The 25,394-nt window shown below is 47.3% G+C and overlaps 12 protein-coding genes across 12 annotated transcripts; 5 read left to right on the top strand and 7 right to left on the bottom strand.

The window, feature by feature from the left end:
* Positions 1-20: 20 nt before the first annotated feature.
* Positions 21-1,969, top strand: J056_001190 (Prefoldin subunit 5; the record flags this gene model as incomplete). The annotated part of the gene is made up of 9 exons (XM_009270913.1): positions 21-89; positions 146-248; positions 296-402; positions 449-544; positions 591-636; positions 1,052-1,273; positions 1,331-1,550; positions 1,597-1,730; positions 1,779-1,969. 9 exons carry the CDS (start codon positions 21-23, stop codon positions 1,967-1,969), a joined length of 1,188 nt encoding a protein of 395 aa, XP_009269188.1.
* A 55-nt stretch (positions 1,970-2,024) lies between these two features.
* J056_001189 (uncharacterized protein) lies at positions 2,025-4,537 on the top strand (the record flags this gene model as incomplete). Its single annotated transcript, XM_009270912.1, has 5 exons — positions 2,025-2,328; positions 2,375-2,771; positions 2,816-2,922; positions 2,974-4,287; positions 4,332-4,537. The coding sequence occupies 5 exons, from the start codon at positions 2,025-2,027 to the stop codon at positions 4,535-4,537; spliced, it is 2,328 nt and encodes a 775-aa protein (XP_009269187.1).
* A 2,252-nt stretch (positions 4,538-6,789) lies between these two features.
* On the bottom strand, positions 6,790-9,316 carry J056_001188 (Protein transport protein SEC13; the record flags this gene model as incomplete). The annotated part of the gene is made up of 6 exons (XM_009270911.1): positions 6,790-7,087; positions 7,133-7,191; positions 7,399-7,708; positions 7,755-8,329; positions 8,470-9,220; positions 9,276-9,316. The coding sequence occupies 6 exons, from the start codon at positions 9,314-9,316 to the stop codon at positions 6,790-6,792; spliced, it is 2,034 nt and encodes a 677-aa protein (XP_009269186.1).
* A 129-nt stretch (positions 9,317-9,445) lies between these two features.
* On the top strand, positions 9,446-11,144 carry J056_001187 (Caffeine resistance protein 5; the record flags this gene model as incomplete). The annotated part of the gene is made up of 3 exons (XM_009270910.1): positions 9,446-10,225; positions 10,300-10,584; positions 10,698-11,144. The coding sequence occupies 3 exons, from the start codon at positions 9,446-9,448 to the stop codon at positions 11,142-11,144; spliced, it is 1,512 nt and encodes a 503-aa protein (XP_009269185.1).
* A 241-nt stretch (positions 11,145-11,385) lies between these two features.
* J056_001186 (Protein saf1) lies at positions 11,386-12,272 on the bottom strand (the record flags this gene model as incomplete). The annotated part of the gene is made up of 2 exons (XM_009270909.1): positions 11,386-12,156; positions 12,201-12,272. 2 exons carry the CDS (start codon positions 12,270-12,272, stop codon positions 11,386-11,388), a joined length of 843 nt encoding a protein of 280 aa, XP_009269184.1.
* Positions 12,273-12,341: 69 nt separating this feature from the next.
* On the bottom strand, positions 12,342-13,563 carry J056_001185 (putative endo-1,3(4)-beta-glucanase; the record flags this gene model as incomplete). The annotated part of the gene is made up of 2 exons (XM_009270908.1): positions 12,342-13,123; positions 13,197-13,563. 2 exons carry the CDS (start codon positions 13,561-13,563, stop codon positions 12,342-12,344), a joined length of 1,149 nt encoding a protein of 382 aa, XP_009269183.1.
* A 171-nt stretch (positions 13,564-13,734) lies between these two features.
* On the bottom strand, positions 13,735-14,885 carry J056_001184 (putative transport protein; the record flags this gene model as incomplete). The annotated part of the gene is made up of 2 exons (XM_009270907.1): positions 13,735-14,667; positions 14,712-14,885. 2 exons carry the CDS (start codon positions 14,883-14,885, stop codon positions 13,735-13,737), a joined length of 1,107 nt encoding a protein of 368 aa, XP_009269182.1.
* Positions 14,886-15,351: 466 nt separating this feature from the next.
* J056_001183 (Tubulin beta chain) lies at positions 15,352-18,761 on the top strand (the record flags this gene model as incomplete). The annotated part of the gene is made up of 11 exons (XM_009270906.1): positions 15,352-15,362; positions 15,417-15,441; positions 15,487-15,516; positions 15,564-15,625; positions 15,672-16,878; positions 17,200-17,215; positions 17,265-17,278; positions 17,329-17,390; positions 17,437-17,477; positions 17,529-17,559; positions 17,609-18,761. 11 exons carry the CDS (start codon positions 15,352-15,354, stop codon positions 18,759-18,761), a joined length of 2,652 nt encoding a protein of 883 aa, XP_009269181.1.
* Positions 18,762-18,913: 152 nt separating this feature from the next.
* J056_001182 (Threonine synthase) lies at positions 18,914-20,571 on the bottom strand (the record flags this gene model as incomplete). Its single annotated transcript, XM_009270905.1, has 2 exons — positions 18,914-20,470; positions 20,521-20,571. 2 exons carry the CDS (start codon positions 20,569-20,571, stop codon positions 18,914-18,916), a joined length of 1,608 nt encoding a protein of 535 aa, XP_009269180.1.
* Positions 20,572-20,601: 30 nt separating this feature from the next.
* J056_001181 (Orotate phosphoribosyltransferase) lies at positions 20,602-21,992 on the bottom strand (the record flags this gene model as incomplete). Its single annotated transcript, XM_009270904.1, has 2 exons — positions 20,602-21,173; positions 21,338-21,992. 2 exons carry the CDS (start codon positions 21,990-21,992, stop codon positions 20,602-20,604), a joined length of 1,227 nt encoding a protein of 408 aa, XP_009269179.1.
* Positions 21,993-22,129: 137 nt separating this feature from the next.
* On the top strand, positions 22,130-23,146 carry J056_001180 (Protein bem46; the record flags this gene model as incomplete). The annotated part of the gene is made up of 2 exons (XM_009270903.1): positions 22,130-22,195; positions 22,241-23,146. 2 exons carry the CDS (start codon positions 22,130-22,132, stop codon positions 23,144-23,146), a joined length of 972 nt encoding a protein of 323 aa, XP_009269178.1.
* A 639-nt stretch (positions 23,147-23,785) lies between these two features.
* J056_001179 (NADP-dependent alcohol dehydrogenase C 2) lies at positions 23,786-25,027 on the bottom strand (the record flags this gene model as incomplete). The annotated part of the gene is made up of 4 exons (XM_009270902.1): positions 23,786-23,977; positions 24,048-24,197; positions 24,262-24,728; positions 24,778-25,027. 4 exons carry the CDS (start codon positions 25,025-25,027, stop codon positions 23,786-23,788), a joined length of 1,059 nt encoding a protein of 352 aa, XP_009269177.1.
* Between the last annotated feature and the right edge of the window lie 367 nt (positions 25,028-25,394).

Below are 25,394 nucleotides of genomic sequence, written 5' to 3'. Positions count from 1 at the left end.
GTTGAGTGGTAGAGTGTAAAATGTCAAAAGTTGATATAAACAGTTTAAATATACAACAATTGATTAGCGTTAAGAAGCAATTAGATGGAGTGCGTTTGATTTATTGTGATTGCTTCAATTCAGGCTTCTAACGCCCAAGCAACAGGAGCTAACACATTTGACTCAATCTTATTCTCAACTTAAAAGGGTTTCAATTCAATTTAATCAGTCGATAGATTCACTTAAGCAAGTAAATGGGGGTAATAAGGGTAGGTGAATAAGTTCATGCCTTGGTACTACCTTCACACCTCTCCAGACACTAAATGTCTTCTCCCTTTGACAAGCTCTTTGTATTTACCTGGGAAGCTCTCAAATGTTGAGGATGTTATTATTGATATTGGTACTGGCTATTACGTTAAGATGGTTTGTTGGGTTTACTTGTATGAACTCATATCTTAACGAATCATAGTCCACCAATCAAGCAACTCAATACTACAAAAACAAAGTTGATTACGTAACCTCAAACTTGAGTCAACTACAAAAGACTTTGGAGACAAAACAAGATGTGAGTTGGTCGTTAAAGCTCAAATAAACACCTCACATACCTCTAGAACGCTAACGTTGTCGTACAACTCATACAAGCGAAGCTCAACGCCGGTGAAAAGCCTTCTTAGACCTTTCCAATACCAAATTAAACATTCCTCACTATTTATAATTTGTCTCATGTCTTAGTATTCTTAGTACCGGGCATGGAATGTAAGCATGCTTATGCATATCTTTAATTCTCATTGACGTTATTGACATTGTCATCGTCATCGACGTATCTAAATCTCCCTGACTGCGCAGTCAATAGAGAAAAGCTATTACCGATATCCTATCATAAACTAAACTAGCACAGCGGATACAATCTTTCAATATTCTAAACACAAGCACAATGAAATTTTCATCATTCGTAGCCATACCAGCTATTATCACTCTAGTTAAGACTCACGGTGTACCACAATCATTCACCATCAATGGCGCGTTCTCTCATTTGTGATAATGTTCCACTCCCTTCTAACAAACACATCAGGTCGAGGATACCCTGCTTACGACCCACAAGTAGATCCATGGCAGCCACACGCTAATAAAGTGAACAGACCAATGACAGATGATGGCCCTCTTTACTCTAAAGACGATCCAAACCTCACTTGTAACAAAGTCGGTACAAACACTCCAGCTGAAATGACTGCAGACGCCGCGCCAGGATCTGAAATGATTGTCAAGTGGAACAGATGGCCAAATGATCATAAAGGTGGGCTTTTGGTGGCGTTGTTTGTGTTTCTGTCTCACACGTTTACACTCCTCAAAGGTCCTGTGCTCACCTATGCCAAATACTGCGGTAATGGTCACAATGACTGTGACAACGTCCAGCAATCTATCACAGAAGGCTGGTTCAAGATTGATGAAGCTGGTTACGACGACAGCGCGGGCCAATGGGCTTCAGACAGGCTCATTGCACAGGATATCAGCTGGAGCTTCAACCTTCCACCGGCAGAGAGCATCCAGCAAGGCTCCTACTTGATAAGACAGTGGGTGGCGTGTTGGTGAGGCGTTATACACAGTAACCTCCCTCAGTGAAATCATCGCGTTGCACTCGCAAGGTTCTCCTCAATTCTACCCACACTGTATCCAAGTATATATCAATGGGGGTACAGGCTCTTTGAGTGGCCAATCAGTCACCATTCCAGGCAATGTCTACAGCAACCCGGGTTTGTTTGAGTTGTTGGTGAAAACTTTCCACTGACACACACCTAAAGGCGACGACGGCACTCTGTATGGAAGTATATACAGCTCTCAAGTATCTTCTATGGTTATTCCAGGTCCATCACTCGCAGACGATGCCATTTCAAGCGCCCACTCGAAGCGTAACAATGTAAAAGCCAAGCCCGGCTCAAGACGCCGTCATCGGGGTGGTCCAAGGGCTCGAGGCGCCCACGGCATTTTATGAATTGGATTTAAATGATACCCGTTTTGCTTTACAGATTCCATGTATTACCACCACCATGGCTAGTTATATTCGTCTAAGTGGACTGCCGCTTGGACCAAGTAATTGTGTTCTCACTGAAATCTCCGACAACGGGCAGCTATCCCTGTCTCTGCGTCGACGCGTAGATGTGCTCACACCAAACACTGCGCTGCTACACAACAAAGACCAGGCCAAAGCGCTATGGAAGAAACAATCCAAGTCCATCTCAGAGGACGCTGCTATACGCTCAAAGCCCTCACTCGGAGAGTACAACGTATTCGATACCCAAATTCCTCTATCTGAATTCCCACCTGCGCATATGTACATTGAAAACTATCCACGTGTGTGTGCACTATGTTCGTAGCTCTCTCTGATGCACTCGCGCAGATCCGTGTATCGTTGAGCCAGTTTCTGATTCGGCGTTGTGGAATGGATGGAAATCAACGGCGTGGTCTCCTGCAAATTTAACGTCTTACGGTGGCTGCTTACTAGCCACACTGTCTTCAAACTGCGATTTGTTTATCGTTGCACCGAAAGTAAATTTCTTTGTTGGTAAATGGCTACCGACGTTTGATGTTTCAGCCAGGCTGAGAGAGTTTAACTTGAACCAACTCAACGACAATGATAAATCTAATCAATTGGCCCTCTTTGGCGTTGCTCTCAAATCTCAGATACTCTGCATGGCTTGGTCGAGCAATCCTCCTACGTACAGCCTTCCAATAACACCTAGGGACATCTCAGTGTTGATTACTGGAACTAAATCTGGTGATTTGTTTTTGTGGAGGTGAGTGGGTGTATGTTCAGCGGTGTTCTTATTAATCAGCTTAGACACGTTCAACATGGCCAAATGGAATTGGTATCCATGTTGGAAACACCGTCAGCATGTTGGATATCCCTCATCACCACTTCCGAATGGCGCAGCTGCGATGATGGATGTGTGTATTGTCTAACTTGGTGTGATATGCCCGACTAACCCTACATGGTAGTCATTCTGGATATCTACTTTGCTAACACTGACTACGACATCTACGTGACAGCACTTAAACACTCAGACAGTACAAACACAACCTCAGTACACAGCGAACCAGCCATACTACAGCCTTCGAATGGTCAATCTCTCACAACCTTCAAATACATGGACGGTGCTTTAATATGGACAACACCTGGATCGCTATTTATTAAACAGGCGCTTAAGGAGGCCGTTGAGTTAGATATCTCGAATCTGAGCATGGTTGTTGGATTGGATAAACTGTCATCAAACTTCTTAGTGCTGTGGTTCGCAGATGGAGAAATAAAAATAATCGACGTATATACAAGCTCCGTTATTACTGCGTTGTCGATTTCTGCAACTCGGAAACAGAGAAAGCTGTACGAAGATATCGCTGAGAGTGTGTACGGGTCGCGAGTGGGTAAGATGCAAGCACCACTCGTCTACTCAGCGCGTAAACTTCCCAATTCGAATGGATACGCGTGGTTGTTCTTTCACCGTTCACCTGAAGATACAGAGTATGTGGAGGAAGCCAAGCTGACATGCATTCTCTCAATAAGCGATAATGTTCTACCTGATGAGGAAGTGAGGGGATCACTGATTGACGAGATCAGTGCAAACGTGATGCAGCTCACCGATATATGGAAGTCGTCGACTAGGGATTTAAGCGGTGTGATTGAGAGGTGTCAACAGCAAGTGAATAATGTTGAATTGTTAACACTACTAGATCAATACTTTCACAAATTCGTCGAAACCTACTCTAATGTCATACTCACGCACTACAACCCTGGCGCATTTCAACAAATCAACACAGCACCTATATCGCTCGAGAGTAGGATAGAGCAGATGCTGAGCTGTGACTTCTGGACCATACCAGCATTTGATATAATACGCAAGGTGTACCTGCTCTCAACCCACCTTAACATGATGGTCAATCAGGATCGTAGATTTAGGCGTGTCGAGCTCGAGGCTATCCTATTGATTGGGATACTTTTCATGACTTGTCAGAGGGTGCTCGGACTTGCAGAAATGCAACTATTACCTGAGAATTGCACTCAGATAATTGCGCGTCTAACACACGCAGCCAAGTATATACAGAGCTCACCACCTCAGCTCATAGAGATAGCTACCAAGATTCAAGATTGCTATCCGGGTATGGGGGACCAAGTGATGGCCAACTCCACCCAGGACATGAGTGATCCACTCTCACTCACTCACTCGACCAACCTCGGTGAGAATTGTCCAGCAAGCGGTCAACCCATTCTATTCGACGATGTACGCAAAGGTGTCTCGGATATAGGCATTAGCTGGCGTGAGTGTAGTGCCATGTGGGAGTCATTTCTAACGCACTCATAGCCAGATGTGCAGTGACGCTCAGCATCCTGTCAGACGTCCACGTCAAGCGCAGCGTCAGCTCTGAGCAGGTGTACAAAGACTTGACATTCGCCAATGCCGACGAAAATGGAAATGAGCTCGATATCCTAACATCAGCTCTGTCGTACTCTGCCAAGAAATGTCTCTATACGAACGCTCCGTTCGTACGTATAAACGACATCCATTGATAGCTTATGTTTATGCATTACAATTTGGGTTACAACTCTTCAACCTGCGGTGCAACATGATGAGCCACGACTCGGAGTTGCTTAGAATAGCTTTCGGCATTTCACCTGTAGCACTATTGGTCATCGATCTGAATCCTCTGGTTGTGCATCAATGATGTCACCAGAGTCGGGTTATCACAGTGAATGCGTTGTGATTCGAGGTATGTGAGAGTTTGACAAGAGCCTATCCTAGCATTTAGTATCAACAATGAGGCTGGATGGTTAAACTTTCTATGCGCGTCTGTTCAACGAGCTATCTGTATCAAGGTGAGTAATTTGAAAGACTCCGCCGGCTTTAGGCTGGTCAAGACGAGTCAAAGTGTGAGGAAGTAGGTTATAACATCTGCATAAATACATCCAGTGTCAGCATTTCACATGAATCTTCGCTTATCTCGCTATGCAGCATTACAGTTGACCGACACAGTGCAGCAAAAGCTCAGACGCGGTCAATCACTCACGAAATCCAACAGTCGTACATTAAAAAGCCGCCTTTATAATTAAAGAGCACTATTACAGCTGAAATATCCTATAATTCAACCAAACAACCATAGTAAAGCTCGTAATCTCCAGATCGTAAAGGTAATGCTCAATGACGAGTGCTGTATTCTGTAGCGACTAGATTCTTGAAAAGTCTAAAGATGTTCATATCTTGACTGGAATAGTGTAGCCGACTAAGCTTAAGTTAGTTTTAGCATGTGTAAAGGAGCGCAATTTGCAATACAGAAATACACAATCCTATTAGCCGGCCTTCTGTGATTCTAACGCAGCCTTAATCGCCTTCACACTCCCATTATTTGAAATTTCGACATGCACGAGCTGAAGCCAAACCCCCGACTTCAGAGTTGGGCTGACCCCACTTTTCTTTGACGATAGGCATGCAATTATTCGTAATGATAATCCTTTCTCACTCTAGCCATCATTGAGTCCTGTGGACACCATGTGTCGGAAAACGTAAATCACGTCTGAAAGGGTGGGTACTTGGTTTTTCTGGGCGCTTGTTGTCTCCAGCAGCTAGATATATGCTGATCATATCGTTGAAGCGCGCAATATCCTCCGTATCTATATTTTGGCGTGCTCTAGAGCGATGTCCAATTGCAACTTCCGAACAGTCTACAGGGCGCAATTGAAGGCATAGGGGTATAAATCTGGCGACACCTCATCAAGCTCATTAGGGCTATAAAAAAGCATTTCTATTTGGAGATTGTCAAAACTCGTAAATTAGCCATTTGAGATAAGATAGGTGGTAGTCGAAATATTCAACTCTGTGGGTATTGAGGGGAGGGTTTAGATAGGGATGTATTTGAAATGCTGACGAGGCTAAAAGATCGATAGTGTTGCTCCATTGTTCAAATTGTCAGTATATGGTATCCCGGAATTCACCTTGACTGTTAATTGGACATATGCAGTATGAGCAGGCAAATTAAATCCGATCGATTGACTCAACCCGTCAAAGCAATATCAGATGTGACAGTTTGAGAGTGTGAGTATGCATCAGCGCTATTATTCCGTCAAGGAACCCATGTATGACGTAATGATGCGCGACAAGGGCGAATGGAGCGCGGTAGAGATAGTGAGACAGACGCGATTAAAACTCCAAACTGTAAGATGCAGCGACTATAATTGCTGTCAGAAGAATTGAATGTATGACGCATTCCAGGGAATGCTGCGGAGTAAATGTGGAGCAGATGGCCCTTTAAGGGTGCGTGCGAGCTGGTTTTCCAAGACCATCAACTAGCACCTTTAGCAAAGCAAATCAGTAGTTATGGGTGGTGTCATTTCGTCGATTTTTGGTTGGTACGTTTGGATATATTGTGGTTTGGTTGAGGCTAACCGAGTAACAGCATAAACACTGCGATTGGATCTGTGGCTCATGCAGTCATGGCAGTCATTTCAGCTATCGGGCGCGTCATTATGAGCATCTTCAACGCCATCTTGTGTGTCATAACATGTGGGAAATGTGGAAGAGGAGGGCGAGGGGCTTAGGAAAGGCTTTTCGTGTTAGCAGCAAACTCAAAGCACAATAAACCCTCATTAAATTTTCAAATTTTACTCAAAGATACTCTCATTTACCTTCAATTACCCACGACAAGACGTAGTAACGAATATTTTCAATCATCTAATGTAGTACACGCAGCGATACCTGGTTTTATCGAATGCTTTATGTTATTTTATGATACACTTAGAATACCTGAGACACAGGTGAAAATTTGCAACTAATTCCTAGCAAACTTGACTACGATGACTGGAGATAGGATGTGAGTGGAGAGGTGAGAGCTAAGGGAGAAGCCCTGCTCGGAAGTGAGGCGTTCCCAATGGCCGAGGTTGCGTCTTCCGACGAGAACAAGATCGGGGTGGGTGGAGTTAGCGTGGTCGATGAGGGCGGATGCTACGTCTCCTGATAGCTCGCTAACATGTGTGCTGACGCCCTCCAAGTCCAGTTGCAGTTTCTGGGCTTTGTTGTGCAACTGCAAATTTAGATCGGAGGTTTGTTTGACATTGACGAGGTGTACGCTGTTGGTGGTTAGCGGGGAATTTTACAGGCAGACGCACACTCACACGTCTTCTGGCATGGCTATAGTTGATCTGTAATAATCAAATGCAATTTCAGCGGCTGGCTGGGAAAGCGCGGTGTGAGTGTGGTGTTATGAGTACACTAGCACACCACTAACATCCAGAGTCCACGCAATCATTATATTCCTCATTCTATACGAATATACTAACGGTAAATGTATCTACGTGAGAAGTCACAAACGTCACAAGATAATCGATAAGAGAATTTAAAATTATATAGAAACAAAGACCCGCTAAAGACCCCCACTGACCAGCTCAAACACATTCTCTAGATTCTCCTTCCACAGCGTGACCTGGCCATCGCCAGCACTCGCAGCGAGTACGTTGCCCGAGAGAGACCAACTGAGCCTCCAGACGGTATCTTTGAAGTCGTGGTTGAGTTTTGTGCTGGTCCATGGAGAGCGTGGAGTGTCTTGAGTGTGTATAAAGACGCTTCTGTCTTGTGACGCAGAGGCGAGGTATTGCTTGGAGAGGCCTACGTTAGGTGACCAAGCGACATCCCTGACCCAGTCGGTGTGGGCGCCAATAGATTCATCGCATTGCCACTGTTTATTTTCATTGCTGCGTCTGTTAGTGTGGATATACGCCTATTTACGAAATTACCCACTTGAATGACCATATCTTCACTAGACTGTCACAGCCACCAGTCACAAGTCTGCTCGTCAATCCAGCCACGTCGTTGGGGGATGTAGCCGGCGCCCAGCTCACGGAACTAACGCCTAGCTTGTGAGCAGCGAGGATTGATGCTTCCCAAGTACCGTCCTTGTGGAATGTGAGCACGCTGACATTGCCATCAGAGCTAGCGCATGCCAGTGTAGGGCCAAGCTCATGTGGAGCCCAGCTAATAGAGTTTACAGAGGATGTGTGTAGTGTGTGGTCCTTGATACGCGTCCAGCTATTGCCTTGTTCTTGCTTCCATATAAACACCTTTCCGTCGTAGCTGCTGCTAGCGAGTATGGAACCGTAGTTGGGATGTGCCCAGGCAACTTGCCAGACGGGTCCTTGATGACCGCGTAAGCTTGCAGCGTTTGAGTTGCCGTAAGTGGATTCCGCGGCTTGCGATATGTCGGTTATCTTTATTGTTCCATCAGAGGATGCCGTGGCTAGTCTTTTGCCGTAGTAATCCAATTGCGCGTCGTGGATGGCGTCTTGATGGCAAGTTTCGATGGATTGCGGGTTTGGCTGTGTCTGTGAGGCATTCAGGCATTTAGTTACTCATGTTCCCTTGGTTTTCCCCCACTAACCATGTTGCAAGTACTGATTCAACCCAGGCACACGTCACGCTTCATTCAAATCAAAATTTATTCCAGCCTTCTCCTTACATGCTCTACAAAGTCATCTATCAGGCTTGGCCACGCTGCTGTGTCGTCAAAGTTGGAGAAATCTGCGTTGATTGATCTAACAAAGTTGAGGAATTCAAGCCAAGTATCTTTAGTAACTGCCACATTCTCCTGTTCCAGATATTCGATCCACCCGTCTAACATTTGCTTTGTGAATTGACAGCCTTCGCCAGAGTCCTTGTTCAATGACGCGTGGGTGTCTTGACAAGTGGCTTGTTCATCTGGCAGATGCGGTGCCAATAGAATACTCCAGTATGCCTTGGCATCTTCCAAACTTAATATCCTCGCACCTTGCCCTTTCCCCATTTCAAACGTATGAGCATAGACTTTGTTGAAAAACTGCCTGTCTTGGGATAGTCTGGTGGGTGCAGAGTGGACATAATCCTTCTGTTTATCAAGCGTATCACCGCCTACGCCACTCCAACCTGAAATCCACGACTGCTTGGGCCAATGTTCAGCCTGAAGCGTAGCGCCGCAGAGTTGAGCTAGAGCGAGTGCAGACATGGAAGTGAGATCTACGTCGAGATCAGCGCCATATTCGATAAGACCATCGGGGACACTCATGACGTTCTCGTCGTCGCTGTCTTTGTACTTGTTCCATAGTTTCGTCAGCGCTGACTTATTAACTTGAATAGGGGGATTGGCAAAGTACTCGTCCAGCGCATCATCAAACCTCCAGCCATTTAACTTCAAAAACCTCGTCGCTGTGTCGTTGTTGGTGTTGGTGATCTGCCTGAAGCTGTGTTGAAGCGAATAAATGGATGTCACTAATAAATCACTTGACCCACTCTTCAACTAGAATTCTCTGCCTTTGTGAGGATGCGTTCATTAGTCACTGGCTGTTGGCTCTTAACCGTAAACCATCATCAACCGGATTTACTAGTAATTTACTCGGAATTACTTGAATTTACTTGGATTCACTAGGAATTGCTAATAATTTAATTGGATCTACTAGTCTATGCAAACTCCACCCAAAGACGAGAACGATCTCGTCCTTTTCACCGTCGCCGACAAAGCCAACCCGTACAACTTCCCATCCTGGCGGAAATGGATGATTGTGCTTATCGTAGGCCTTAACACCCTCTGGGCCATGATGTTGTCGACCATCGTTGTCCCCGCCACCACCCGCTACCGAGAAGAATTCGGCATCAAAGAGATCACGAGCAAGGTACCCATCATGACCTATCTTCTCGGCTACAGTCTCGGCCCCGTCCTCATCATCCCCATCAGCGAGGACTACGGCCGCAAGCCGATTGGTATAGCCTCGCTCCTCATCCTCTACATATTCAATATCCCTCAGGGCCTCGCTCAAAACGTAGAGACTCTTGCAGTCACTCGCTTCATCGCCGGTATCTTTGCCTCACCCATCCTTAACTATGTCTGCCTTGTTCCTGATCTCTGGCGCGGCGGCGACAAGGCAGGTCTGTGGGGCGTTAATTTCTGGGCCTTCATGGCAGAATCTGTCGTGTTGGGCGGGATTATTGGTGACTATATCGTCGATAGGTACGACTGGCGTCTCGCTATTTGGATCCCAATGGCCGTCGGTGGCTTCCTCCTCATCCTCTTCGCTGTCCTCGTCCCGGAAACCCGCCCCGCTCCCATTCTCACCAAGCGCACTAAAGAAATACGCAAACATCACAACCCAAACGCATGGACCATCTACGAAACTAAGCGCAGTTGGGAGGCTATCTTCAAGGAGACTTTGCTCAGACCTCCAGTCATGTTCTTTACGGAATACGTAGTTTTGTTTTTTGGATTATACGACGCAAGTAGCCTTTTAGACGTTATAAAGGATGCTAACTTTTATTACAGGGTATAAACTATGGATTGATTTACCTTCTCATCGAGAGCATGCCCCTGGTTTATGCTGAGATGGGTGTCGACGCACCAAACAGCTCGCTCTTCTATTTTGCGATGGAAGTCGGCTTTGTATTAGCACTGCTCTGCTACCACTTGCAACTGAAAGCTCAGGCATGGGCGACTCGGCGATCTGGGGAAGACAAGCCGGAGTACAAGCTATTCTGGGGGATGCTCTCAGCCTTTGTCTTCCCCGTCTCCATGTACTGGTATGGTGGAACGGGGCAGCCGGATTACAGTGTGTGGCTCCCGACGGTGGCCATAGGGCTATTCGGATTTGCGTCGCACATACTATTCATAGCAAGTCACTCTCTGCTGGAAAACGCACCACGCTAACATTTACACGCACACAGGTAGTTAGTGACTACACGATAGACTCGTACCAGATGCTCGCGAGCAGTGCGGTGACAGGCCAGTCCTTCTGTCGGGAGATACTAGCTGCGACATGCGCGCTAGTGACGACGACCTTCTACGATTGGTCCTACGGTGTCCCCGGCCCTTACCACCACACATACGCAGTTGCGTCTTATATCCTCGCAGCCATCGCAACATTGTGCATAGCTATCCCGTTCGTCTTCTACGCTTTCGGTCCGCGTATTAGAGCCGCATCGCATTACTCGCTCGAGTTGAAGCGCCTCACTAAGGAGGAAATCGAGCGTGAGAAGTGGATGGAGGAACGCAGTCAGGCTATCACCCGCGAACAGCAGCACCAGCATGACGCTATTGAAACCGTACAAGGCGATCGAGAGGATACGCCTGCTGAAAAAGACACTCTCGAAAAAGTCGCTGAGGTGCCTTGAGTGGGTTCTTGTGACGCGGATCGTCACTGCCACTGCTTGGCTATTTTGCGTTTGCCTATCTTTTTCTTTCATTCTGTAGAGTTTTTTCGTGTATTTGTATTGATTCATTCACAAGGCTATGTAGATTGTGGTTGCGTATTTGTCAAGTAGCTTCAAGGGGGCCACACAGCTGCGATATCGCATTGCGCAATATTTCTTATCTACTCATGAAACATCTATCTTGCTAATATCATACATTTGTCTATTTCTTCTTGCGCACGAGCTGAGCAGGCAGCAGCATCGCGCTTTCTTTCTGGAGATCGCGCATCTGTGGAGCGGAGGATATAGTAGCCTTCTCAGCGGCCTTTCTGCGCTCATCCTCGGTGATTTCTGTGGTGGGTTGTGGGTGTGTGACTGTTTGTGTGTGTGTGTGTATCGCCGCGTTCGGTGGTGGACCAGCTGGCATAGGAATATCATCAAGATCGCTATCGTTATCGCTATCGTTATCGCTATCGCTATCATCAACCACCTCATTTTGGCTGCCACTAGGCCTAGGAGCTGTCGGCATAGGAATGTCGTCGCTGCCGCTCTCACTCCCACTGCCACTCTCTTCCTCTCGCTCGGCGTATGGCATACCCGGTGGAGGTACGCCAGTTGGATTGTAAGTGGCGTCGTAGTAGACACTCCTTGCAGGATGCAGCGGGAAGCCCTTCTTATCGAGTGCGCCTGTGCGCTGTTTAGGTTTTTCATCGCGGCGACGAGCCAGTGCTGCCTGCGCCTGAGCGGAAGGGGCGGAGAGGTTCCTGTACACGTCTGACTTCTTCTCGGGATGCTCCTCTACGAATGCCGCCTTGGCTTTGGTGATTTGCTCGAGTTCCTCCTTTAGCTGGGTGAAGTGGGCACTTAAGTTTTTGTCCAATTCCTCCCGCCCACTGCGCTCTTCTAGCGATTTTATCTCAATCTCAAGCAGGAACGTGTCCTTGTACGCGAGTTTTGCGTTCTTGTCCGCCTTGTCGCTCTTGCCTTCCTTGCCCTGCGTCGCGTGAGCGGTGAGCGGTAACAGCGACCGTCACGCACCTTCTTTATATCCTGCTTCTTCTGCGCCTTTCGGTAACTGTCGACGGGGTTGCTCCCCATTTTCGGTGGCATGATGATGACGCAATTAAGCAAAGATGCATTTATCAAATCAGTGCAAATTTTCATTTCATTTGAAACATTTTACTGGTACAGCTTTACATAGTTAACCTCCCACACGCTATCCTCGAACTGCTCGCCCTCCTCTCTGATGAATTCCTCCGGAGTCGCGTATCCAGTCATGTTGGCGCACGTCTCACTTTGCCAGACTTCCTCCTCTGCCCACACCCTGCCGCTCCAGTCACCTGCGAGGGTGGTGTCGAAGATAAGCTGGTGGTTCTTAAAGTACTCGCCGATATCGCAAGCCTCGTTGTCCAAGTGAGCGTAAGGCTTGCCCCACGACGAAGGGGCTGGATCACCTGCGTGAACATCCCCAGGAATGCCACCGCGCGGGAAGAACCACGTAGATATACCCTGGTCATTCCACTGCATTGCAAACACGCCGCCTCCACGCTCATTGAGCGGGGTGCCATAAGTGTTCTTGTGGTTATCTTTGATCCCACAACCTTCGTTGTTTGACTCGAATGCCGAACACGTGCGCGCTATCTCGCCGTCGTGCGTTAGCTGCCCCGTGAACGTGTTCGACGAGCCCTCCGCTATGTAGCATCCACTGGCCGTGTGGAACGACGACTGGTTCTCCGTGAACGCGTTCACTCCCTCAATTATATCGATCTCGCCCCATGCTGGCCAGTTGTATGTCTCGCCATTCGACCAGAACGCTGGCCACAACCCACAGACACTGCCAGGCATGCTCACTATATCGAGCAGAACTACCCCTTGCGTGTAGTTGAAGTTGCTTTCCAAGCGGATGCTCCTGCGCGGTCCGTCGATCTTGGGCGTTGCGTCCACCATGAAAAATGGGTTGCCTGCAAGTGGGTGATTAGTATGCTGGTATAAGTTGCGCCTTACGCAATTATGCGTCAGATTTCCGCTACCCACCACTCTCAGTCCATCCCGCCATTCCTCTTTCGAAGGCTGTCTCGGAATCTGTATAGTCGACATAGCCATGCGTCGGATCTTGGTCCGCGTAAAAGTAGAAATGCTCGAAAAATGTTTCCCCGGCCATTTCCTTCATTAACTCATATCCCTCGCCTTTTGGTGGTCGTTCGTGCTCTGTTGGGCCACCACCTGCAAATGGCGGTCTGTCGTTGAAGGGCGTGTGGGCACCGCCGAATGGCTTTTCTCCCCAGACCGGTGAGCCTGGCGAGCCTGGAAAGTTTGCACCCGTTCCGCCCTGTGTTGGCTGGAAGATTGATTGCGCTGCTGTCAAAGTGCTCAGCGAGAGTGCTGCTAGAGTTAGTTTCATTAGGTTGTGAGTGTTATAAATAAGATTCCACTCCCGCATTTGGTTTATTTACTTTTAGTGCGCCTTCGCGACACGTGTCTCATGATAACATTCCAAACATACGCATCTTTTTTCATGTGATGAAAAATACAACAAATCCCATATTCTATGTGCGGTGTGCACTACAAAACATTAGCCTGCACGCTGCTCCAAAGAACCATAATCGAGACGGGCGAAGCGTTCTCTCTCGTCCTGTATCAGTTTATCATGTTCGTCGAGTGTGCCAGATGGCTGAGTTTTCTTGTCCTTCTGTAATGCTACAGTGGTGCTAGTAGCGATAATAATCGCCGCCCCCACCACCGACAGCACATGAGGGGAAGAATTGAAGAAGATTTTCTCAAACAGCAATGCAAACACCATCTGTAGATACATACCGAGAGAAGCCCTTCCAACTTTCTCTCTACGCAGGCCGAGCGTGAGGAGGATCTGGCCAATGAAACCGAATGCACCAATCGCGACAAGCATGATGCACCATTTGGTCGACTTGGGCAGGACGAATGGCTCGCCAAGCGCCTTCATCAGCAGCCCACCGAAGACCACGGAGCACCACGAAAATGCGAGTATTACGTGCATGGGGTGCGCGCGTGTGCCTATCGCGCGCGTGGTGACATACGCCAGACTCGCACCGACCACACTGAGCAGAACGACAGCGACGGCGAAAGAACGCTGCCCAAGCGAAGAGCTAAGATGGTGCTCCTGGTCAGCCAAACCTCCGCCAAAGAGAAAAGGTGGGCGGGCTATCAACACCACCCCAAGCAAACTCACGACGCTGGAGTAGCGCTCTATGGGGAGATAGGGCTCGTTGAGGAAGAGCCATCCCAACAAGCCACTAACGACGGGCAGAAGAAAACCGAGACTTGTAACGTCGCTGAGATCGAGAAAAGCGAGACTGTAGTAAAGCGCGGAAATGGCAGCGAACCCGACAAATCCTCTGGCAAACAGGAGCGACCTGACGTGCAAAGGGCCAAGGATTGGATTGGGTATTTTGTTATCGGAGAAGGCGTTGTGCACGAGTATCCAAGACTGTGCACAAATCCCGGTGATGGCCATACGCACGACGACGAGCTGGAGAGCGGTGAGAAGAGGCGGGAGCGCGAACAGACACACACCTCCAACGCAGACACGGGTGGATCGACTTGCCCAAGCAGCTTGACGCACAGAGACATTGACGCGAAGAAGAGCTGCGCGAGTGCTATCATGAGCAAGCCAGCAGAGTTGGGCGTGTACGCTGCAAGAGCCTTGGTGATGCTCTCTGTCACGCTCCAATTAGCACTTGCCGTCATGGTCTTGTATGAGCAAATGGCGTTTATGTAAAATTTACAAAAGGAGAAATACATGTCGGCCAGCTTTAGTAGCAACGTGCGTGTAGAGAACAACGACGTGTCATGTGGAAGCTGGTCTTTGCACGACGGCCACCGACCGAGCAAATCTGCACAACCACCCAGAACGGGTGGCCGCGACTTGGAATGACAAGCTGGGCGGTGGCCGGGTTGCTATCCCACGAACGTAACAGCGTGCTGGCATAGGAGGCTAGCACACTTGACTTGGCCGTGGTGCGTCGGGACTCGGCGGAGACGCAAGCACAAACACAGCGAGGAGTGGCATGGAGCGTAGTGATATGTCGAGCACTATCAAATACACTGCATGCCACTTGGTTCTCGACTTTGCTCTCTTTGCATTTTTCACCTCTACGTTCTAGTCCAAGGTTCACGCGCACTACCAAAACCCTCATCAAGACAGAAATAAAAAATGGGCAGAGAGTGAGTTTCAAACGCGGCGACTATTAATTTTGAAGCTAATCTGGTGTTTGATAGAATCGTACACCTTCAAACAGGTCAAGTGGGTTAGACTGCTGTTAGTGTGACTGTAGCTGACGCTGACAAGTGTGGTAACCAAATTGGTTCTAAATTCTGGGTTCGTACGCCTGTCTTGCTTTTCCAATGCCTGACACCCGCGCCTAGGAAACACTGAGCGAAGAACACGCCATCGACGAATCAGGTGCTTACTACGGAGACATTGACCAGTAGGCGCGGTGTACGCAGCTAAACTTCCCCTCACACTCCATCCAGACAACTCGAACGTATCAACGTCTACTATAACGAGGCCGCAGAGAAGAAATTCGTGCCACGCTCTGTCCTTGTCGATTTGGAACCAGGTACTATCGAAACCGTGCAAGCGAGCTCAATCGGAGGCTTGTTCAGACCAGACAACATGATCTTCGGTCAGTCCTCCGCTGGTAACAACTGGGCTAAAGGTCACTACACGGAGGGTGCTGAACTCGTTGACCAAATTCTCGATGTCACGCGTCGCGAAGCTGAGAACTGCGATTGCCTGCAAGGTTTCCAGATCGCTCACTCTCTCGGTGGTGGTACTGGTTCCGGTCTCGGTACTCTCCTCATTTCCAAGATCAGAGAAGAGTTCCCTGACCGTATGATGGCCACTTTCTCTGTCGTACCATCACCAAAGGTATCAGACACTGTCGTTGAACCATACAACGCTGTTCTCTCTGTCCACCAATTAGTCGAAAACTCGGATCTTACTTTCTGTATTGATAATGAGGCACTCTATGACATTTGCTTCAAGACTCTTAAAATGTCTACACCAAACTACGGTGACCTCAATCACCTCGTTTCTATGGTCATGTCTGGTGTTACCACCTGTCTTCGTTTCCCAGGTCAACTCAACTCTGACTTGAGAAAATTGGCAGTCAACATGGTTCCATTCCCACGTCTCCACTTCTTCATGGTCGGATACGCTCCACTTACAGCAAAGGGTACCTCACAATTCAGAGCCGTCTCCGTACCAGAACTTACACAACAAATGTTCGATGCGAAGAACATGATGGCTGCATCTGACCCTAGAAACGGTCGCTACTTGACAGTCGCCGCTTACTTCCGTGGTAAAGTGTCAATGAAGGAAGTCGAGGAACAAATGCAAGCAGTGCAAAACAAGAACTCAGACTACTTTGTTGAATGGATTCCAAACAACATACAAACAGCACACTGTGATATTGCTCCAAAGGATACAAAGATGGCAGTTACCTTTATTGGAAACACTACATCTATCCAAGAGCTCTTCCATCGTGTCAATGATCAATTTAGCGCTATGTTCCGTAGAAAGGCCTTCTTGCACTGGTACACAGGAGAGGGTATGGATGAAATGGAATTCACTGAAGCTGAATCAAACATGGCGGATCTTCTATCAGAATACCAACAATATGAAAATGCAGGTGTTGAAGAGGAGGAATATTACGAAGAAGAAGTTATGGAAGATGAGGTAGGAGATGGAATATAAATCACGCTAAAAATACAATCTAACAAAGAAATTACAGCAATACGTTGAAGAATAAATGAAATTAAATGAAAGTTATTTATAAATTTCGTTGTATTTCAGATAAAAATTTGTTAGTTTATTTCTTGTGCGCTGCTCACTGTCCTCTTCTCGCGTCGATCTAAGCTTAAAAATGGGAAGAGAGTGGGGAATTTCTAGAGCCAGGAGAAAGCAGACTGACATTATTTGAAAGAATTGTACACCTTCAAACTGGACAGGTTGGTTTTGTGCAAGTGACGTGTACTCTGCTGACAGTAAAACTTCAAGTGCGGTAATCAAATTGGTGGGTTAAAGTGTTATATACGTTATTTCCCCTCTCAAATATCCTTCAGGTGCCAAATTCTGGGTTAGTAGGGCTGCTATCCACTAAAAACCACCGACTCACGTCAATTTTAGGATGTAATCGGTGAAGAACACGGTCTTGATGGCGCAGGTAACTACAAAGGTGATATTGATGAGTAGGCTGTTTACTCCGGCCTAAAACGTATTCTCATCCCACTCCAGACAACTCGAACGTATCAACGTTTACTACAACGAAGCTCAAAGTGGGCAAACGAATTAAACCTATCTCCTCCCTTCTAACACCTCATTTTCAGCTGGTAGATATGTCCCACGTGCTGTCCTCGTGTATGTATCCTATTCTCGTGAAAATTGGCACTTTTAACACCATTCACAGCGACTTGGAACCAGGCACTATGGACGCGATCAAGTCTTCATCTCTCGGTGATCTCTTTAGACCAGACAACATGGTTCACGGCCAATCTGGTGCTGGTAACAACTGGGCCAAAGGTCACTACACTGAAGGTGCTGAACTTGTTGACTCTGTTCTCGACGTTCTTCGCAAGGAAGCTGAGGCTACTGACTGTCTTCAAGGTTTCCAAATTACCCACTCTCTAGGTGGTGGTACTGGTTCTGGTATGGGTACCCTCCTCGTTTCCAAGATCAGAGAAGAGTTCCCTGACCGTATGATGGCCACTTTCTCTGTCGTACCATCACCAAAGGTATCAGACACTGTCGTTGAACCATACAATGCTGTTCTCTCTGTTAATCAGCTTGTCGAAAACTCAGATGAGACATTTTGTATTGATAATGAGGCACTCTACGACATTTGTTTCAGAACTCTCAAGCTGTCCACACCCACTTATGGTGACCTCAATCACCTCGTTTCAATTGTCATGTCTGGCATCACCACTTGTCTTCGTTTCCCAGGTCAACTCAACTCTGACTTGAGAAAATTGGCAGTTAACCTGGTACCATTCCCACGTCTCCACTTCTTCATGCTTGGATATGCGCCATTAACAGCTAGAGGATCACAACAATACAGGGCAGTTTCAGTACCTGAACTCACCCAACAGATGTTCGACGCGCGCAACATGATGGCAGCTTCAGATCCAAGATCCGGGCGCTATCTCACTGTCGCCGCTTACTTCCGCGGTAAAGTGTCTATGAAAGAAGTTGAAGATCAAATGAACAACATGCAAAATAAGAACTCTGACTACTTTGTCGAGTGGATTCCAAATAACGTTCAAACTGCTTTATGTAATGTCGCACCAAAGGGTTCTAAGATGTCGGCTACTTTCATCGCTAACACTACAGCTATTCAAGATTTATTCAAGCGTGTACATGATCAATTCAGCGCTATGTTCCGTAGAAAGGCTTTCTTGCACTGGTACACAGGAGAGGGTATGGATGAAATGGAATTCACTGAAGCTGAATCAAACATGCAAGATCTTATCTCTGAATACCAACAATATGAATCTGCTGGTATTGATGAGGATATTGAGGAAGAGTATGTTGAAGAGGGTGTTGAGGAGTATGTTGAGGAGTAAATTGAAAAGCAGTAAATTAGTATAGCCATATAGTCAAGGTCATTAAAAGGTTTTCCTTTTTGTTCGTCTTTAATAAAAAATACCCGTAATAGTGATATGACTATGATTTATTACTTTTACAAGTCCCGAAATTGAAAATGCCTTGATTAGTCTCAGATGCCAACATTTTGTTGGGAAACTTCCTCAGTTGCTTTTGATTCAATGACTTCCTTGGTAAGCTCTGGAGCAATACCGTTAACATCTATAACTCTTCTTGGTTTATCCATTAACCCGTGGAATTCCGTTGGAAGGACATCTCTTTGGAAGTTGAAAGATGCTTCATCATTGAGAGCGTTCTCGACAGCTTCTGAGAACTTGGCAGCGTGCGCAGTAGCTAAGCAGATTTGATAAGTGTTATTATTGCAACCGACATCAGCCGCCGCCTTTAAACCGACAGCAGTATGTGGATCGACTGTGTAGCTTGAGTAACCAGGGCGAGGATGAGAAAAGTACTGTTTAATAGTCTGTGTAGTCTCCTCATCGCTGACCGATGTAGCAGTGAAATCACGTCTAGCTACGTTGAGTGCCGCCTGTGGGACTTGGAATCTGCCGTGAAGTTTAAGCTCATTCATCCACTCATTCACTTGTCTAGATGCGGCCAATTGATCTCCATCGACCATCGATTCGAGGACAATGTACCAAAGCAATCTCTCGAAATTGGATGAAACGAGTATATCCATGGCGGGTGAGAGCGTCGCTTTCACTCCACCAACTGCCTGCTTACCGTCGCTCGATCCTTGAGCTGCTTCGACGGCACTGTCTTGCGCCTGGACGTGCTGGCTTGAGTCGTGCTTCTCATACACACCCGTTCTCCAGAAGCGAGTGAGGATATCATTTGCGTTTGTTGCAATGACCATGGGTTGAGAAGGGAGACCAAGTTTCTTAGCGTAGAACCCGGCCAAGATATCGCCAAAGTTACCTGTAGGTACAACGAACTGGATGTGAGAGTGAGCTGGAGTCTGCTTCTTAGCCTGGAGGTATGAGTAGAAGTAGTAGGTGATCTGTGAGAGAATTCTCGCCCAGTTGATAGAGTTCACAGCACCCAGCTTGTGCTTGTCGTTGAAGGGCTTGTCGGAGAAGAGTGACTTGACGATATCCTGGCAGTCGTCGAAAGTGCCCTTAACAGCGCAATTATGAACGTTGCTGTCGAGAACAGTGGTCATTTGAGCTTCTTGAATGGGTGATACTCTGTTCTTAGGGTGGAGAATGAAGATGCTGATGTCTTGCTTGCCCCTGACACCATATATAGCCGCACTACCCGTATCACCCGAGGTTGCACCAACTATAGTAAGCTTGTCTCTGGCGTCGTTTGCGCTCTTACGTGCGTTACGGCGGTTGAGGAAGTATTCAAAGAGGTTTCCGAGGAATTGGAGAGCTACGTCTTTGAAAGCGAAGGTGGGGCCGTGAAAGAGCTCTAATATGAACCTGTGTGAATCAACTTGGGTGATTGGCGTGCGTGAGCTGTGTCTGAAGGTGGAATATGATCTATTTATCAACAATTTCAGGTCATTTGGCGGTATTTCAGAGGCGGGGACGAATAATTTTGTAATTTCATAGCTGAGTTGGTCGAATGGGAGGTTGGCCCAGTCGTTTTCCCAATTCTCAGGCAGCTCGGGCACTTGGGCTGGAATGTACAAACCACCATTTGGTGCTAAGCCTTGAAGGATTGCCTGGGGTCTATTAGAGTTGGAGTTGCTGGACGATAATCCCCCATACGCACCTCCTCAAAGCTTAATTTCTCATCGCCGCCGCGCGTAGAAAGATAGTGCATGATGATGGTATGGGATCAAGGTGGTAAACATCAAAGTACATCAACAAGCAAATCAAAGTATTCGTATATCTTCTGAGGTGTGGGTCCACCTACGCATTGCTGCATGAATGCATCTAATCCGCCCATTCCTCCCTTTCTAACTTGATTTTTCACGCTGTCTGTACATTGTGTGTCGTAGAACCAAAATGCAACGTCGTAGGTGTGTGAGTCATCTAGTACTAAATCTAACACGCTATCCTTCTCCTCATCGCTCAAATTTCCCCCCAAATCAACTGTCGCCTCTCCGCGCAAATCTTCATGTGCTGAAACATACCCCACAATGAACTCTGAGTTGGCCATGCAACGCGTGCCTTGGCCTGGGTTGTGCTTCTTTTGGTCATTGCTGAAGTGATTAATGTTGTAACGATATTCCAAAGACTCATTCAATTGCCAAGCGATGATGGCTGCACTCTCATTCGCGATGGTATTGTGCTGTTCGATGGCCTCAGTCAGCCTCTCCGAAGCCACATCGCTTGTCGCGCATTCCTCCATATAGCTCGCTTCACTGCAACTTGATGTTTTTGGCGCAACCTGCTCGAGTTGTTTCGCAGTGAGGGACGCGACTGGAGATGTAAGTATTCCTAGTAATGTAAGTACTCCCAGTAAGCCTAACAGCTCTCTCATCATGGCAAGTTCTAATCAAGAATGCCAAACCTTCCAAAAATGGCTATATTCTATGAGAAATGAGAAATTCGGTATGTATCCATTCTTAGTACTAAATATCAACATCCATAGACATTCCTATACTCCATCATCTGCTTGATGATGTTTTCTTGGCCATTTCTGGTCTCCTCGAGGTACTTGATGATATCATTCATACCAATCACGCTAAAAACCTTGACACCTTCCTCACTTTCAACTTCCTGGATTGCTGACTTTTCCCCTTTGCCTTTCTCCTGGCGATCAAGGCTGACGACTACGCCTGCAAATTGAGCACAATCACCCGCCTTCCTAATAAGCTCGATTGAGTGTCTGATGGAGGTCCCACCAGTGATGACATCGTCAAGCACTAACACTCTGCCTCTGAAGGGAGCGCCGATGATATTGCCGCCTTCGCCGTGTGTTTTTGCCTCCTTCCTGTCGAATGCGAAAGGTACGTTGATGCTGTGTTCTGACTGGAGGATGAGTGCTGTAGCAGCCACCAACGGAATTCCCTTATACGCCGGTCCGAACAACATATCGAACTGCACGCCGCTCGCGATAATCGCCGATGCATATGCTCGCGCAGTCATCAGCACCAATTCGCCCGTCGACAAATCACCTGCGTTGAAGAAATATGGCGATGTCCTGCCGCTCTTGAGAGTGAATGAGCCAAATTTAAGTATTCCATTTGAGAGGCACGTTGTTATGAAATCGCTTTGGTAGGCTTCTAAGGAAGACATGGGTGTGTGTGTGTAAGAGTTATTCAATGCAAACAGCTCCGCCTTTATACAAGTCGCCGTGCGTGCTCTTGAAAATGTTTTTGAGTCGCGTTGCTAGTGGATTCATAGGTGTTGCCTTGACTAGCGAGTGTCTACGAATGCCTTCGCTGACAACACTATTCACCACGGCCATAGGCCTCCCAGCCGCGCTGTGGACGTTCAAGGTGTGTTTGGAGTCAAGTGCGCCGCCTAGCAGTCTAACAACCCAGTCCGCCATGCTCGTAGCCTTCCAGCGCAGAATAATCTACATGGGCTATTCCCCTGTCGGTGCGCGTACGGAGGAACTTGCTCGCGCTGATGAGCTCAAGAGTGGGATGCGTATCACCAAGATCAGCGCAGAGGTGGCGCGTGGTGTGAGAGTCGATGGGCTGGAGGCGGCAAGCGGTGCACACAGCCCGCAAACGCCCATTCTATTCTACTTGCAGGGCAACGCCGGCAATCCCCTCTCGCGGCTGCCGCTGTTCGCGAGAATTCTAGGCGTGAGCAGCAAGGGCAGCCAGATAAGCAAGTCCAGTAGCAGCAGCATGCGCATCATTGCGTTCGCTCCTTCTTCCTACTGGACCAGCACTCGGCGCGCACCCACCCAGCCGAGACTGCTGGAGGACTACGCCGCGGCACTGCGTCGCACGCACCAGCTTTACCCGCACGCGCCAATCATCCTCTACGGCCACAGTCTGGGTGGGTCGATAGCGACGCTGTTGTGTGCGGGCCGGAGCGGCAGCGGGGATTTATGTAGCGGTGTACACGCCCTTATTCTCGAAAACGCCTTTGAAAGCATCCCTGCCATGGTAAAGGCTTATTTCGTCTCGCCCAAGGTGCCTTATTACCATCTGCACCCGCTTGTGTTTGACAAGTGGGACGCGCTGGGCGCCGCGAAAGACGTACAAGTACCGACGATGGTCCTTGTTAGCGGAGACGACGAGCTCGTGCCCCGCGAGCATGGCCTGGCGCTTCATAACGCCCTCCCTAGATCTCGCATGCACGTCATTCCCGGCGCTCTGCACGAGAACGCTTACTCTAAGCCTTCGTGGCCGCGTATAGTCACCGCGTTTGTGAGTGAGTGTGTCAAATGTCAGTCAGATAATCCAAACACGCAACAAAACCACCACACATAGCATATAGTAAACCACACACCACAAACAATCTCGCACGTACAATACATATCGGTAATATACAGTACATCTCACACATGCACCCGTCTAGACGCGTATATTGATCGCGAAAAGTGGGGAGAATATCTTTAAACCCAGATCAATCAGATAGTGTTATGCATGCATTGTAATGTTTAGAGCAAGAAAACGTCTAGCTTCTCCAGATTCGTTGTGTAACTCAAAAATTTTTTGCCTGAGTCCTCAAAAGCTTTCAAGGTTGAATAATTTGAAATACCTCGATATTCAATAGTATGGCTCGGAATCATTCATTCAAATGTTCAATGAGGGATTTTACGACGCTACTTCTCCAAATTTAGGTAAATTTCTACCAAACAATAAAAATTTATCCAGTGTGTCAATTCAATGCATCAAGTCTAGACGGGTCAAAGTGAACTTAGCAGCTGCAAATTCATGATTATTATGACAAAAAGTGCTGTTTTCAGCTTAGCCTTATCCGAGCAGGAATGACAGATTATTTGACAAGTGATGCAGAGCACTAGCTCACATAAACACTAAAGACACCCAAAGCACACCTCACGATATTTGAATATAAATTAATTAATTTACATACTCGTACAAGGGACTCGCTCTATTCTCAGTCACCTACTCCTGGTGCTTGAGCACGAATCTGTAACGAACATCGTTCTTTTGCAGCCTTTCAAAGGCAATGTTGAGGTTTTTCTCATTAAGATCAAGAACCTCGACAGCAGGCTTGATGTCGTGTCTAGCGCAGAATTCAAGCATCTTCTGGTGCTCATATCTGGTGGCCACTAAACTTCCACGACCTTGTTCTCTCTAGCGAGAAGCGAAATGTATTTGTTAGTTTCGAACTTGCCAAAGTCGACACCAAGTGGGATGATCTGACCGCGTGGTCTGAGGCAGTCACGACCTTGTTCTCTCTAGCGAGGAGAGAGAAATATCTGTTGGTCTCAAACTTGCCAAAATCTACACCAAGTGGGATGATCGTACCTCTAGCCTTGAGACAGTCGAGTAGTCGTCCCAAGGGACTTGAGAGCTGACGGAGCAGATGATAAAGTCGAATTTGTCAGCGTCGTTTTCAAGTAGTCGTCCCAAGGGACTTGTGAGCTGACGGAGCAGAAGATAAAGTCGAACTTCTCCTCCTCTTTCTCTGGGACGAATGATTTTCCATCTGCGCGCTTCGTAACGATGACGTCGTGTGCACCAAATGATTTTGCCTCCGCGACTTTGTTCTCGGAGGTAGTGAAAGCACCAACAGAACAACCCCACTTGTTTGCAACCTGCAAGGCCAAGTGACCAAGACCACCAATACCAATAACACCAACGCGGTGGATTGGCTTGATGTCATGCTTTAAGAATGGCGCAAAGACGGTAGCACCAGCACATTGCAATGGTGCTGCATGTTCTGGTGCCATTCCTTCTGGGATCTTGTGTACGAATCTCTCGTTAAGCTTGGCGTATTCCCCAAAACCGCCGAAATCGAGGTCTACTTGACCGTAAAGTTTTCTGTCATTGCAGAGGGTATCATTACCAAGGCGACATTCATCGCAGTCATCGCAAGAGCCGTCTTTTGAGAAGGTAAGTAAATGTATAACTTTATGTTTACTTCCACTCACGGTTGTACCCATATCCGACCATGTCGCCGACCTTCAAGTGGCGAACATCTTTGCCTGTTTCAACAATGTTACCAGTTGGCTCATGTCCCAATGCGTTGCCTAATTCAATATGGTGTACGTCCGTGAAGCAAAGACCTGCGTGGGTCAATTTGATAAGAACATCGTTGTCTCCGATGTCATCTACGCGTCCGACAGACTCCTTAACACTACCATCGTGTTGTCCTCTGAATGCTTTGAATTCCATAACCATTTTCCAGTGTGTTATGCTATGTTCAAGGCTGAGTGGTAAACGGGAACAAATTTATACTAAGCCCTGTGTGGAGGTTTGGTTTGGATTTATCAGCGACCGAAACAGGGAGAAGCCTTTATAAATTTGCTCATGTTGCGTAATCGACTTGTATGACATATCGTGTTGCGCTATTTCTTTGGAGCATTCCAAATGCATTCAATGGGCATACAAGCTTTTTCCATAGCCTGGTTACAATACTTGAAAGCTTATAAAGGTGTTCCAGAATCTTTCCTGTAGTTTAGCGAAGTACCCGGGTAAGGTGCGAAGAGAGAAGACGTGCAAATTTGTGCAGCGCAATAAATGGCTAAAAGATTGAGCCGAGGAGATG

Source organism: Wallemia ichthyophaga (genome assembly GCF_000400465.1).
Source record: "Wallemia ichthyophaga EXF-994 unplaced genomic scaffold scaffold14, whole genome shotgun sequence".
Classification (NCBI taxonomy): domain Eukaryota; kingdom Fungi; phylum Basidiomycota; class Wallemiomycetes; order Wallemiales; family Wallemiaceae; genus Wallemia; species Wallemia ichthyophaga.
The sequence above is the reverse complement of the archived record's forward strand: the minus strand, read 5'-3'. Positions and strand labels throughout refer to the sequence as shown.